The 16,023-nt window shown below is 39.7% G+C and overlaps 1 protein-coding gene across 6 annotated transcripts in view; it reads right to left on the bottom strand.

The window, feature by feature from the left end:
• Window positions 1–16,023, bottom strand: part of DCUN1D4 (defective in cullin neddylation 1 domain containing 4) — an 81,940-nt gene that overhangs the window by 36,677 nt on the left and 29,240 nt on the right. For 3 of the 6 annotated variants that reach the window (XM_070791422.1, XM_019962730.2, XM_070791423.1), the window contains 3 exons: window positions 12,089–12,159; window positions 11,878–11,917; window positions 3,028–3,142 (listed from right to left, as the gene is read on the bottom strand). In XM_070791422.1, coding sequence (XP_070647523.1) covers window positions 3,028–3,142; window positions 11,878–11,917; window positions 12,089–12,159 — 226 coding nt within the window. The other 3 variants (XM_070791424.1, XM_019962732.2, XM_070791425.1) reach the window with 3 other exon arrangements.

Raw genomic sequence — 16,023 nt, 5'->3', positions numbered from 1 at the left:
GAAATTGAGAAAGGAGTTTTAGAAGTTATTTTAAGATACTGAGTTTTTTAAGTAACAGTTTTTATTCTTTTACCCAATAGATACCTAGTTAATAGGTATTTCACATACATTTAGAATATTCCACTTCTTGCATCTGGAAGCTTCACCTTTATAGTTTTAAACACAGTCATACCTAGTATAGAATTAAATGGTAAGCTCTTAATATACGTTTTTCTCTGATGAACAAATAGCTAGTAAAAACTGAACAGAACAAGTATCTGATATACACCTTTCTACCTCTCCAGCCAGAACCAACTATAGAACAATAGTGAGATGTAGCAAGAAATGTCACTGGTGTTTTCTTCAACTGAAGACCCTAGAATTCAATCGTGTTCCTGAATTAAGTTCTCCTGATGCCCATGTCATCTGAGTCAGGCTGGGCACAGGGCACGGTCTAAGGAAGAACCTGGCAATAGGAGAGACCTCCAAGGAACTTGTTAAGCAAATGAAAAGAAACATCAAATTATGAACAAGCCTCCAGGGGAAAAAAAACCTCAGGAAAAAGAAATACAGAGAAATCCTGGCTCCTGCCCTTCTCCTGGCGTGTCCCATGTGGAACCAGTGCGTAAGCTGGAGAACTGAGTCAGCAAGCACAGGGCCTCCTCCTGCACTGCTGTGACCCTCGTCAGGAATTCCTTATCTCATGATGACATGGGGCTGAGGAGCAAGACATTCCCTACTTGGGGAGGGGAAAAGAAGCAGTATCATTACAAATAGTGATTTCAACAGAAAAGTTATAAGTTTTATCCCTTATTTATAATGAACATTTATGAATACAGCTTTTATTTACATAACATATAGTATTACACAGAATTCTTTTGAAGTGAGCATTTATTCATGATCGAGACTTTCACCAGGATATCTGTATATACTGCTAATTAGAGATTCTGGGTTTTCATACCAAAAAAACCCCCAAATATGTTATAGGGTATTAAGATACTGAAACCACAAACCACTAGTTTTGTATTTCCTCTATAAAAAGCAGCCATACCACCTGGAAACAAAGGTGGATACCGGCCAGGGGTTCAAAAAGATTTGCTCTAGTCCTGGGTTTGGACATTTCTATCTCAGCTCAAAGTCTGTAACTGGTCAATTAACTGGAGATCTATATAAGACTGTAATGTCTGAATTACTTGATAATATTCTACCTAAAAAAGGACACTGGAATAACACTCAGAAAAAAATAAATAATACATGTTACTACATGGAAGAATCTCAAAAAAACTATGCTAAGTTTAAAAAAAGAAACAAGGGGCATTTCACACAAAGGTTCATTTATGTGAAATGTTCAGAAAAGGCAAATATGAAGACACAGAAAGTGAATTTGTGGTTCCCTGGGGCTGGGAATAAGGACAGACTGACTGTAAGTGGGCATCAAGGATCTAACTGGGGTGAGAGAAATCTTCTAAAACTGGTTTTAGTGATGGTTGCAAAATTCTAACTTAAATTAGTAAAATTACTAAGTTGTACACTTAAAACTGTACACATTGTGGTATGTAAATAAAGTTTTTCCAAAAAAGACCAAGAATGAAACTCAACTAAATCATCCAGCTATAGAATTAGCTCCCCATGCCCTGGGTGACCAATGAAATGCTATCAATGAGAGTACTTCATACCTTTCTGCAACTCAACTACCAGTTTTTTTGTGTGTATTAAAACACTGTATTTTAAGGAAACATAATTCTAGTTTTAAAAATAATAAGTGAGAAGAGGGGCATTATTTTATATTTTTGCAAATGCTTTAAAAATATGGCTTTATATTAGACTGTTCAGTTCTCATTATCTGTTTCTACATTCAGACTGTTGAGATATACTGTTCTGGTTGAATTAGTGAAGAAAATTCAGCCTTGTACAGACTTGAAACTGGCTTTATTACGCTAAAAGAATTTAGACAGTGAAAAAATAGTAAGTGCTACATACAACCATGCTATGTGATAACTAGAATTTAACAATTCCTTGATAATCATATCTGTACCACCAAATGGTCAAGGAGCTTGGCTTCATAAAGCTGAATCACTGGTCGAAATGGTGTTGTTGATTACTGATTATCTTCTAAATCACGGCTACAGTTTTCTCAGATAATACTTTCCACTCATTTGAGATAGGAACAGTGACACGATTTTCATGTTCTCAGAGTCCATCTCTCTAACCCTCTAAGAGTTGTAGTATATGAAACATCACAGCAAGAAAGAAGCAGAAAGATCTCATCTGATCCCTCTGATTATCAATATGGCAATTCAGGCCACATCAGTGAAGTGAAATGACTTACACAGCCAGATGGAGGAAGATAGGAAAAGGCAGAAAAGATTAAAACTATGATGTTTGTTCATTGTTTAAAAAAGAGAGAGAGAACAAAAGTGGCCATTAAAATCTGGCTGAAAGAGTAAAATGTCTAAAATAAGCAAACCTAACGGACCTTGGGAGTTACCCAAATTAGCAGGTCACTTGTCTGAAAGAGAAGTGGTTTCAACAGTCTTGTTTTTCATGGTTCCTAACAAATCCTCACTCTTCAGAGAAGGAACGTCAGCTCAGCTAATATTCCAGGCAGGCTCAGAGCACTGGGGACAGGCAGCTCCCTTCAGCCACGTCGCCCAGGTCCTTGCAAAAGCAGCTATGGGAATCCTGCTCCTGTTGCAGGTAGGGAAACCCTCTTAAAGAACAGATACATACCTATCCTGAGGTCCTCAACGGGCACAGACAGCAAGCCCTTAAAAGGAAAGAAAGAAACTCTACACCAGTTTTGGTGATCAATGGACTAAGATAAAACTTGAAATTTCTAAGAACCCAGATTACCTAATTCGTTTTTATTTCATGAACCCACACATTAAGTATCACGGAATAATTACACTTGGAAAGTTTGCCTGGCAGAACCAAAACAACATTCCAGTTGGCACTCGTGTACTTGGAAGGCCCACATTGGGCTCATGGACCAGTGTGCCCCTTTGGCATGCATGCCATCAACGTGGATCCACCGTCTCTGCAACGTACCTATCGTGTCTACTTTTCTTGGCAGATAGATCATCTCCAGAAGCAGGTCTCCTCTTTTTCCTCGGCGGCATCACTTTACTAAAGCAGTCTGAAGAACTGCAAGACCGCAGACTTCCTACAAGACACAGTGAAGAACACAAAAGTAAGGACTGCCACGTCAAAACCCTTCTGAAGAACACCACCACTGAATGAAAAGCTTCCACGGTTTATGCTACAAAGGGTTTATATGTTACCTGTAAATGCTACAAGGTGAAACTATGGTTTTTAGTTCCTCTTTGAGAAAATGTTACACATACAATTTGGATTTTGGGCAAAAGCCTGACATGATCTTCAGCAAAACTTCCCTAGAACTTTTTAGCTTGTTTCGCCATTTGAAGAAGATTCTGGTCTTATGGTCAGAGTTTTCTGAGACATAACTTCAATTTGGTAAAAGATATTAAAAATGTAACACTATCACAGAACACCTGTTGAGACCTTACCGTGCACCAGGCCCTGCTCTTAACACTTACATGTGTGAACTCACTTAACTTCATGACAAGTTTATGAAAACAGAGTAATAATGCCTACGTAGATAAGAAAATGGAGGCAGAAAGAGGTCAGGTAAGTGGCAAAACTGGAATTCAAACCCAGACAGTCTCACTTCAGATTGTTTTAAATCACTGTAAATTAAAAGACAATTACAACCCTATCTTGGCCCAAGTACTAGCAGAGATATTATGTCATTGGTTCCCACAATAACCCTGCATGACACACAGGGCACGCACTGACAGATGGGAAAAGCTAAGGATCAGGCATTCAAGAGACGTCCCAAGGTCTTGGAAATGCTAAGTGGTGAGCTCTGAATGGTATCCTGCTCATCCGCTAGGGCCTTGGTGAGAGGCCTGGCCCTCAGAGAGCAGGCACTAGGGGCCGAGTGCTCTGCACTCTGGGCATGACCTCCAGCTCCTCACCTGGTCATGTTGGCTTGGGCAGCCAATGACCTATCCTGGGTCTCTGGTTCACCATCTAAAAATGAGACCTTCTCAGCAGTGTTCTGAGGTAACTCTTTCTCAGGAGTTTTCTGAGGGAAAAACATCCACTCAGCAAGGGCTCAGGTGCCAAGCATCACATGTAGACAGATGTTGCGAACTGAGTTTCACAAGAAAGGTATGTGCTCAGGCCAGTGCTCCATGTTTACCTGATCCTTACTACCACCCTATGATGGAGGGCATCCTTGGCATCCCCATTCCTATAAATAAGGAAACTCAGGCAGAGAGATGAAGCAGTGGCTGGAAAGCAGCAGGTGGGATCAAGGATGGAACCCAGGCAGCCCAGGAGTGAGGCCCTGGCTCCCTGCCACCACTCACTGTCACTCCCACACGGCCACAGCAGCAGAGGCTGAGAAGCAGGGGACTGAGCCCAGAGCCTGGGCAAAGTGAAAGTAGCTCAGTCGCGTCCGACTCTTTGCAGCCCCGTGGACTGTAGCCCGCCAGGCTCCTCTGTCCATGGAATTCTCCAGGCCAGAACACTGGAGTGGGTACCTGTTCCCTTCTCCATGGGATCTTCCCAACCCAGGGATCAAACCCACGTCTCCTGCATTATAGGCAAATTCTTTACCATCTGAGACACCAAGGAAGCCCAAGGAATACTGGAATGGGTAGTCTATCCCTTCTCCAGGAGATCTTCCCAACCCAGGAATCGAACTGTGGTCGCCTGCATTGCAGGCAGAGTCTTCACCAGCTGAGCTATCAGAGAAGCCATTAGAGCCTGGGGGAATGTGGATGCTGGGGACTGGGAAAAGAAGATGAGGACCTGGGTGGGGAGAAAACCTGGGTGAGTGCACTGTCCTCCCGGAGGCTTGAGGGGGAGGAGTGCGCTAGGCAGTGGGTGGAGGCAGCAGTAAAATGCAGCAGCTAGGGGTGGAGGCGGAGCGGCTAAGGTTGGAGAAGGAACCTAGCAATCTACAAAGCATGGACAGCTCTTTGTAGAAGGCTGTTCAGAAGGCAGGGAGAGAGATGTCAGTAGCTAACGATTCCAACATGAAAAGAACAAGGGCAAGGACTGGAACCTAAATCCTGGACATACTCAGGCTTCCACCTCCAGGCGATGTACTTTAGGAAGAGGCCAGCCAAAAGCATCTCTCCTGAAACAAACCAGGACAATGGCGCCAGTGAGGCGGGGTTCCAGCGCTGGCTATTGGACCAGGCTGGCTCCTCGGTGCACAGGTAGAGCCCACCAGGCTGGAAAGATGACCCTCGGCCACCCTTCCCGGAGCTCAACCAGGGTGGGGGTAGAAGGTTCTTCAGAGACACCAGACAACCTCACATCTCTCTCACAACAGCAGCAAGAATAGGAAGCAGAAGAGCCGGAGCAAGTGCTGCCACCATACATACCCGTCCGTCTTCCCTGCGAAACCCAGTCCTGTTTACACTGACGCGCAGAGGTCTGAGAGGGGCAGAGACTGGAGCTTTTGCAGACCGCCAACAGGCAAGATTTATTCTTGTCCAGTAATGCCTCGGGGTGGGGCTCACAGAATAAAAAAGTGTGACCCAACTTGCTGGAAAGCCTGCCACGCTTCTCTGAAAGGAGCAACCTTGAGGCTTGCTTCTCCCTTTTGGATGTGCTCGTGTGAAGGAGAGACACTGTCTCCCGGCACTGGTCACAGTCAGGTTCTGAGCATCTAGTCCGGCAGTGACCTCTCCCTCCCACCAGTGTTTGCAGAACACAGAGGAAATGCACACCTCTCCCCAGCCCGTGGGAAGATGACCATCATTTAAAACAATGTTTCCACCAATATTCACCAGTAAGATCTGATCCACCACCAGCTCCTCTATCGTTGCCTCTTCGTGGAAACACTGCCATCATAACTTAACTAACTTTTTCAACTTTCTTTTTTTTTCTTACTAATGAACGCTTTCTGTTAAAAGTTTCACAAATCACTTTTCCTGGCATAAAACGTATTCATATTTTAGCCTCAAAGCATCTCAAATTTGGCATTTTGTTCTTTTATTTATTCACGTGGCCCCTGTTCAGATGTCTCTGCTCTAATCATCGGCATAAGTAAGTGACTATCGGGGGCCGTGCTCTAATCATCGGCATAAGTAAGTGACTATCGGGGGCCGTCCTTCACAATGAAACAGTGTCTGCTCAGTCCCGACGCCTGCTACAGTTCAGGCACCCACTGGCTCCTCGACCCTCTCACCCCCACCTCACAGGAAGAACGTGTCCAACTCACATCCCAGAGAAGTCACAGAGGACGACACAGCACAGCACTATAGGCAGAATCCAGGAACTCAAGGACTTAAATTTCAAGCTAACTCAAAAGCAAGTGTTTAATGCTGAGGAAAACAAGGTGACCTAAAATAATTTGGTGACATGAACCAAGTCAGCAAAAACTTAGAGAGCGCATACAACTCAAGGTGTGGTAGCCCCAAACCCCCACTATGGCTTCAGGGATCCTACCCAAGCAAAAGCGACAACTCAAGATTTTTAAGTCCATGCACAGAAGTACACCTTGGTTTGCAGGGTTCTGTCTGGTTCGCCCGTGCAGACACAGCAGCAAATACAGTATCATTATACAGTAATAAGGTGTATATATATACATCCTATAGTAGACTCTCAAGAAATATTTGTTAAATAAATGTGTTCCTAAAACATCTGTAAATCAAATTCTGCTAAAAAGTCAGTACATTTCCATAGATTTGAAATACTATGAATAGGTAATACACCACCATTTCAGACTTTTTTCCCCCTATTTATCAGTTAAGACAAGCACTTGACTCAAGTATCCTAGCAGGTAGGATTTTTTTTTAACACAAATATTTGAGAACGTTTGCTTCTTAAAATAACTCTGTGATATCTTTTTATAATCAAGACACTTAAATCCAAATGAATGTTTCACAAATTTGTGTTTATCTGTATCATTAAATTTAGACTTTACTGCCTCAGAACTTGAATCACTTAATCTACCTGAATTACACTTATTTTTACACTGAAAATTTAGCAAGCAAATAATATAAACAAGAATCTTATGGAATGTTTTTCTGTTTTAATGAAGCTTTAGCTATTTTAACCTGCTACAAGTATCCACTTAGGTACAAATAATCTGCCATTATAGGTAAAGAGGCAAAATATTAAGGCTGAAGTTTTCAATTAATAACTACAAAGCACTTTCAAAGTTATCATCACAAATCTAAGAGGTATTATTACCACCCCAACTCGACATATAAGAAAACTGGCTGGTAAGTTGAGCTCCTAAAAGTTCCTATTCAATAAATAATTAACAAATAAAAGCTAACTAACCCACGAATTCATTTGAAATGATCAGTTAATATTCTGGTTTCTCTTCCAATCATATTATAGCCTTTTTGGGGGGAAATGATCAGAGTTACAAGTTTCCAATGTTTGCCTTAAACACATCATTGACTTAATGGACATGAATTTGTGCAAACTTCCGATCATGAAGGACAGAGAAGCCTGGTGTGCTGCAGTCCATGGAGTCAAATAGAGTCAGACACGAATGAGCAACTGAATAAACAACAAAGAAAAAAGAGGAAAGAAAAAGATTTTAGGAATCCATCTTAAATCTCATTAGAAACGTTTGGCAGGTACTTATGAAAAAAGGAAAGGCATTTTTATTACAATAGCAAAGAAGTAGGAAGATGAAGGGATGCATAATCTCAACTAGTAATCCCAAACTATGATTCAGGCTCCTTCACATTACAGGGATAGACATTCTGGTGTTCAGTTTGCAATATCTCTCCATTAGATAGACAGTGACTCTGAAACCTTCCCCTCATTAGAAACACTTTTGATGCTGAAGTGTTTGTATGATCCTTAGGAAGACAACAGAAATTGTTTCCATTTTTTAACCAAAGGTTATAATGATTGAGTTCAGGTTCATTTCTTTTTGGTTCAGTGTTTAAGGAGAACAAATAAATTAGTTTATTAAATGACCATATTTTCAAATAAATCTGACCATATTTTCAAATAAATCAGTCAAAGAATGTAGCTCTTCTTCTTATATTAAACAATTAGAAATACTGCAACATTTTAAACATATCTACTAGTTGGTCCCAGAAAAATCAATTTTGAACAGCAAATTGAGTTCACCTGGATCAAACCACAAAGCCTTTTAATGCCTATGCAGCTGGCTGTTTTCATAATAATTTAACTAAGTATGTTATTCCAAATAAATGGTATCTAAGTAGCTGCTCTGCTATTTTTTCAAATTTAATCATTTTGCTCGTGGGCCTCAAGTTAAAAAAAGGTCCTGTTCAGGAATTAATTCTCCTATGACATATTAAATTGGGCGCCCAGTTTCATCCTCAAATAAGAGCTCTATACAATTAGAGATCTTTTTCTGACTTTTCCAAACTTAGAATAAATGCTTGTTCCAATACAAAAATCCCACTATCGAATTATCATTATGAGTCTGTTGTATCATATAGCCTTGACTCAATAACATTTTATATGTTCATTCTGCCACTTCAATAATTTTTATATAGCTTTTTCACAGAACAATGTCACAAAGGTATAGTCATTTAAGTTGATAAATGCAAGTGTGCTCAGTCGTGTCCGACTCTTTGCAATCCCATCGACTGCAGCCCACCAGGCTCCTCTGCCATGGAATTTTTCAGGCAATACTGGAGTGGGTTGCCATTTCCTCCTCCAAAGTTGATAAATAGGTTGTATTTTAAGACATTTTATCAGTATCAAAATATTTTATTTCATTTTCTTGAACACACCATTGAACTACTTACTTGCTTGAGTAAAACTATTAGTGTCCAAATGTGCAATTTTTATCCTACTATTAAAGACCAAAAAATTTCCTTTCCTTTCTCTCTAAACAATACGACTTTCAACATCTATCATCCTCCTTCACTATTATTATTACTATTGGTCCTCTCTGGCTTTTTAAATTCATGCCCACTATTTTGGGCTATTTCTCCAATATTAATGTACACACTCTCTCCCCTTTTTCTTTTTTTGGTGGTAGGAAGACTGAAAGAATCAAAGAAAATTATTAAAAGAAAGAGAGGAGAAAGATCCTGGCCTCTTGCACTTGGTTTCACTCTTCCATATACAGTTGGTATAGAAATTGCTCAGTCTACCATTGAACGAAGAGATTCAAAGAGGCACTACAGTGATTAACTTTCTCAGATTTCCAAACATTACAGATTTTATGTTGTTTAATTTTTCAAGTATGCTCTGTCAGATATGATAATCACAAGTGATGCTAAAACCAGATGGGGAAATGTTAATGAAATGGACTACTCTAAGAAATTACTAATGCTAATTGACAATGACTGGCACATATGAGGTACCAGGCACTGCACCAGCAAGTCATATACAAACATCAGACACATCCACTGTCCCCAAGGGCAAAAGAGGAGGTATGAAGCCAAACACACTCTCCACTTTAGTATTCCTGAATTATAACCCTCAGTTATTAAACTGCCACATTCAGGTTAAATATTTAAATGTGACATTACTATAATAACAATACTCACTTAAATCCAAAGTTCAACAGTAACTAAACAGTGTACAAGAGGCAAAACTTAGATGTTTCATTACCATAGCCAAGGGAAAGATAGCTGAAAGACTCTACCAACAAAAAATTTAGTTTTAAAAAATCAAAACAATTATCAAGTTTAAAAAATCTCCAGTGCCTACCAATGTATTTTTCCAGAATAAGAAAACAGAAATGTGCTTTTTCTTAACTATTAGAACTGGCTCTGAAAATTATATTCAGCATTATTGGTAGTAGCTAAAAGTTAAACACATTTAAGTGTGCATCAACAGAAACACATTATGATATATTCTCAAGACAGGAAATCATGCAGTCATTAAAAATAAAGCTTCATAAATGTGCTATAAAAAGATCTCCAAGATACACTGAGTGACAAAAACAAGAGGCATATATAAATGTATACTTGTATTTGGGGGAAAATATATCATCATCATCATTTGGGAAACAAATACAAGAATATAAGAGTTGTCTCTGGAGAGTCAAGGGTGTAGTACTAGCGGGGGATGGGAGCTGGCGCTCATAAAACTGGATGGCAACCTTTGCTTTTTGACACTTCTTTTAAAATCATGTGCATACACTGCTTTTAAAATTATTATGGAGACTGTTTTTGACTGTCCTGACCTATGTTTACTAAAACAGAAAGACCAGGTGAAGGGACCCTCTGTGGCCTGACCTTCTAAAACACACCTCCCCTTCTCTTACTCCTTTCCCTGGAAGGAGGAATGTCTGATCTAATTGGTAATGGGGGGTGGGGGGAACTGAGCAGAGGGGCCCGGCTCCTTCTGAACTCCCTTTCCACCCAGCCTGCCAGCAGAAGCTGCTACCCCACACTGCCATAAATGAGAGGTTAGAGGTGGGCCAGGTGTGCGGTGCTCTACTGGCTATGGCAGTGATTGTGTATAAGGCTGTCTAATTAAGGTGAAATACTGCAAAGCTTCTGCATTTCTGCTGTTCATCTAAGCTGTGTTTTCCAACACAACTGTTAGTTCAATATCCATCTTATTATGCCTAATTTTCAACTGATCCTGAACCAATATGGAGGAGAAGGGTAGGGAGTCCTAAATCCCAACAACCTCCAAGGTAATTTTTTTTAATAAAAAAATTAAATGAAAAAAAAAGACCGATGCTATATAGTATATACAGTGTGAGCTCATCAATGCTAAAACAAAACAAAACAAAACAAAATACTACTCTACTACCATAAAAACATATGCAGGTACAAAAATATCCGAAGGAGTAAGTATTAAAACAGCATACTAAAGGAGGGTTATGGGTTTTTCCTTCATTTGTTTTTGTGCTATTCTCTAACAAGCTAACAGTTCTCTAACAATTCTCTAACAAGCATGTGTTCATATATTACTGTGGTAACTTTCAAAAACTTTAAAATATATTTTAATAACTTTCATTGGAAGTTATCATAACTATATATCAAGTGCAAGTTTCTGAACTTTGTGATCATCACGGTTTAGAGAAGTGGTTCTCAAAGTGTGATCTCCAGACCAGCTCCATCAGGATCACATGGGAGCTGGTCAGAAATGCAAATTATGGGGCCCTACCCCAGAGCTCTGGAGGTGGAGCCGAGCAACCCGTTGAAACTAGCCCCTCCCTCCACCATGATTATAATGCCAGCTAGAGTTGGAGAACCAAAGGGCTAGAGAATGATTTATAATAAGCCACTTTCAATTTTCCCGGTCATAAATCCTCAAAGTGAAAGACAGTGTTAGTTGCTCAGCTGTGTCCTACTCTTTCTCAACCCCATGGACTGTACCCAGCCAGGCTCCTCTACCCATGGGATTTTTCAGGCAAGAATACTGGAGTGGGTAGCCATTCCCTTCTCCAGGAGATCCTCCCAACCCAGGGATCAAAACCAGGTCCCCCACACTGCAGGCAGATTCTTTACTGTCTGAGCTACCAGGGAAGCCCATAAATCCACAGGACCCATACAAAACACACAGATATACTCCTATCTCCTTATCAACTCATTTTATATCTCAAGTCAACAAGCATTTATGGAAAACCTTTCAAACTGCACTACTTTTTAGTATAAGCTAAAATACTTTAATAAAGGAATGATTATCTTCAAACCACTGGGGAGAATCCCCAACCCCGTTAAAGGAACTGAAGTACTCCGTTGTAAACTGGAGCCCTAGAACAGATTTCCTCCTGGGAAGGAGCTGTGGCATGGCTGCCTCCATACACCCTGAGAAAGATCCTCAACCAAGGAACAACTTGCTAATGGGATGTATTATAATAACATGGAGCGGTCTCAGCTAGTATTTCTCCTTCATAACTATTAGGAAGTTTATTGAAAATTAAGTAGTGATAGCATTTATAGATACCTGTTTGGTGATCGTCTTGGCCAACGTCTTCTGTTAGATTCTGCAAGAAATATTTTCATTATTACCAAGAAATCACACACCATACAGCAAGTTTTAAAATTCAGTATTTTCATAAACAGCTGATATCTTAATATCCATAATCTAAATTCTTATCAAATACACTTAAAACAACTGAACAGCTGGTAGCTTTGTCTTTAAAAAATTGACTTACTAGCTTATTAAGGGTGTGGTAGATCTTATGAATATTTGCCAGTGTTGAGAGATGAGAGTTCAGCTGAAAGTCTTTAAAAGAAAAAGGGGAAAATTCAGTGTCATTTATTTCCCATACTGCAAAAAGACTATTAAAAAATAAAGCTCAAAAGTGGAAATAAATGTTTTGATACAATTGAATACTATCGCCATTATATTTGATACTTATTAAATAAGATACAACATGCAACTACCAACCTATCTGCTAGAAATAGTCTAACAATAAAATTAAATTCCCAACCAAATGTTACAATACAGTTCATGAAATTTTCATGTGAATTGTAAGGCAAAACAAAAATACTTCAGTAGTTATAACATCCTATCAGCAACGAACTTAAGCTTAATAGAAAAATACCACTGATGCTGGCAAATTAAGTAACACAAATAGACGACAGATCTCAAATGAACCATATTCACTTTCTCTTTCTCCTCCCCAGAATTACTAGCACAATACAAGCTCCTGGCAAGAAAATAAACAGGAAAGCATCTCAATCACTTGACATTTCTTACAATATACGTATTTTGTTGACTCTTACACAACATAGAGCAGAAATGGAATCTAAGCCCCTCCCCCTCCTGTTTAACAAATACAGATAAATCAAAGGGCCAGCCTGAAAGTGGCCTGTCTGAGAGGCCAGGGCCCTGGGATGGGGTCTATAGTTCCTGGCACTGCAACAGTAAAATGTGCCACAGAGCCAGTAACACAGAGGCAGAACTTGCACTCACAGAGAATCAAAGACTGTCTCCACCTGCCATCTCTCACAACTTCAGGACTGTACACTAAATCACACACAAAAGACAAAGTCAAGCTGCTCTACCACACAATATCGCACAACATAAAACTTTATGTTTGGCTTTTGAATCTCCAATTTCAAATGTTTTTCATAAAAAGTATGCTTGCCTACATAGTGGTTATATGAATACGAGTTAAAAGTCGACGGCTATTTTCATATTTGAATAAGCATCAATAGAAGCAGTTTCATAAAATATCAAGATTTACATTAGTTCCTTTTCTTTACTATTATAACGATTAGTAAACGTTAGTCTGAAAGTAACCTTGAAAAGATACTGTAACTTTCCAAGTTATGCCATTCTGATAAAAAAAAGAGAGAGAGAGAAAAAATCACCCTTTCCTGGAATATTTATTTAGGATGCATGTCAGATGCAAGGAGCCAACACTACAACACAAATTGTCTCTGCTGAGCCGGACTCTCTGGGCTGGAAAGCAAGCTGACCTGCCTGCCAGTATTTAGAAAGCTCCACTTTTCTTTTCTAAATCGTGCCAGGAATCCAGGTCTGGGCTGGCCTGGAGGGCAGAGGGGCCAGCAGGCAGCAGAGTCCCTGACATACACACACCACTGTCAGGAGCAGCGGGCTCTAAGTGTACATGCACACGTGCACGCGCTGGCCCGACCAACAGCAGCCCCCGGCCTGACACCACACGCACAGCCATTGAGAGTGGTCCAAAGAATCAGAGTGCTTGGCTGAGGGACAACCAGAGAAGGACCTCAAATACAGACAAGTGTTAATTATTTAGAATCTGAATGGTTGAGCCATATTTAAGGTAAATGATGACATAAATATGTGCAGACCTTGATTTTCCATCTTAATTAGTGCAACTGTACAGAAAAAGATTTTAAATCATTTGGGGTGTTTGAATATATATATATATATACGTGTGTGTATTTATGTACTTATACTTCTATTTCATAAACCTAGGTAGGGGGCTCTAAAGCTAGGAGCAGTAACAAAGGCTTTGGGGAACTTAATCTTACCCACCCCTCCTGCCCTGGCATCTATGATCAAGCCATAAGCTCCCTTTTTGTACTCTCTCAATTTAAAATTTGGAAGACAAACGATACACTACAGTAATATCTTGATATATAAATTAAACTTCTGGACTCGCAAAAAAAAAAAAAACACCAGAAAACTTAAGGATCTAGATTCTGTCTTCACTGAGGATACACAGGAGTCTGCCAAAGATCACCAAAGCAATAAGGTCTCCAGACCTGCTGATTCAACTGCCAAAATCCACACAGGAGAATCTAAACAAATTAAAATTGCTAAATCCGTCTTTACACACACACATACAGTTTCTGCCAAAATAACACTCTGAGCTTTACAACCTGACTCTGGAGTCTAACAATTAGCTTGAATCTCAGATCCACCAGTTATTTAACCTAAATTTCAATGTCCTCAGTTGTGAATGAGCCTACAATGCCTGGATGTGGCAGAGAGTCAGAGTAATGTGTGGATCATAGTGAGTGCCCAATAAAAGATATTATCACTATTAGATTATACCATTTTCCACACCAACCACCTACAATGGTTTCTACTTCTGTAGATCCAAGTCAAGCCCCACATCAAAGATCTCAAAGCTGCAGCTGCCTCTGTGACAGAGGCATACGGCTTGATACATCTCTACAGCCTATGATGGTATGTCTACATTCATATACCACCAACTGATTTCATAATGATGGTGGAAGAATATCTCAGCAGTGGAAAAAAATATACAAGAGCATTAAAGTTCTATACATGAAGTTTCACTTTACAGACGATGAAAGTAACAAGGTTCATTTCACAAGTCACATAATATATGTCAGCCAAGTCTCTATTTCCATACCCAGTGTCTACTATCATAACCACCTCATCATCACCTCATCAAAAAAAAGGAAAAAGAAAAGGAACCAGCAGCATGAACAGAACAGTTTTTCTTTAGTTTCATCAAGGTAAAAAGCTAAGGAGCAGACACAAATTCGGGGGGGGAAAAAAAAAAGACCAAAATGGCATTAAAAGATAAATCCACAAAGGTTAACACGTATTGAATTCATGGTTCATCTGTTCACTGCTCAGGGCAAGTAATAGACCTTGAAATCTAAAATAGATTTCACATCCTTAAGGAATAGATGTTAAGGGTGAAGATCGCATGCTTTACAGAAGCGCATTTGGGAAAGCACTAACTGACTCATAAAATCTCCTCTGGCTCCTATTTCAATTCTAAAGGCTAAATGCTCAGTTAAGTCAACTTTAGTCCATGATCAAAAGGCTCTCCACCATCACTGGTTAGACTCTCATGTGTGACGTGCAAACCTAACATTCTGTATTAAAAGTGACAAATGGCTCCACAGAAAGACACAGCATGCTTGATAAACGGCTTGCCTAAATTATCTTCTGAGTATTCTTTAAAATGATCAACAAATCCTGATGTGGCATAAAGTTTTCCGGGAGTTTTGGGGGTTTGTTTTGGGTTTTTTAAATAATTATCACTTGTTGTGACCTATGTAACAGAAAAAAGTGAATGCCACTGAGAGGGTCAAAATTCACTTCCTCCAAACTACCCTTTGTATACACAATCCCACAATATAGAGAGACATAAGTAATACAACAAAAACTGGTAAGTTCAGACAATGACCATCATCAACCAAAAGAATCAACTTCAAGAATTAACAGTCCTAACAGGAGTTTACTTCCATAAAGGGTCAGAAACAATTGAAATACATAAAAATTCAAACCCTTCTTTTATGCCATAAATAATCACTTGTTAAATATACCTGGGAGGTGATCTCAATTATAATAGCAACGAAAAGCAATAGTACACGTAGGAATAAACTTAAATGTGCAACATTCAAGTGAAGAAACAATAAAAGTTTACAGATGCAGAGATATATTTCTGGAATGGAAAGACCCGGTATCGTAAGACGATCACTTCACCCTGTACTGAACTACAAAATTAAATGCAATCAAATTCCTATTCTCCCTGCTTCCCACCTCCCCATCCCAAAAAGAGGTGAGGGAAAGGGAAGGGAGTCAGGCAAGCTTAGCAGATTGATTCTAAAGTTCACCTGAAAAGAACAAACACACTTGACTTGCCAAGAAATTGTTGAAAATGAAGAATGA

Source organism: Bos indicus, chromosome 6 (genome assembly GCF_029378745.1).
Source record: "Bos indicus isolate NIAB-ARS_2022 breed Sahiwal x Tharparkar chromosome 6, NIAB-ARS_B.indTharparkar_mat_pri_1.0, whole genome shotgun sequence".
Classification (NCBI taxonomy): domain Eukaryota; kingdom Metazoa; phylum Chordata; class Mammalia; order Artiodactyla; family Bovidae; genus Bos; species Bos indicus.
The sequence above is the reverse complement of the archived record's forward strand: the minus strand, read 5'-3'. Positions and strand labels throughout refer to the sequence as shown.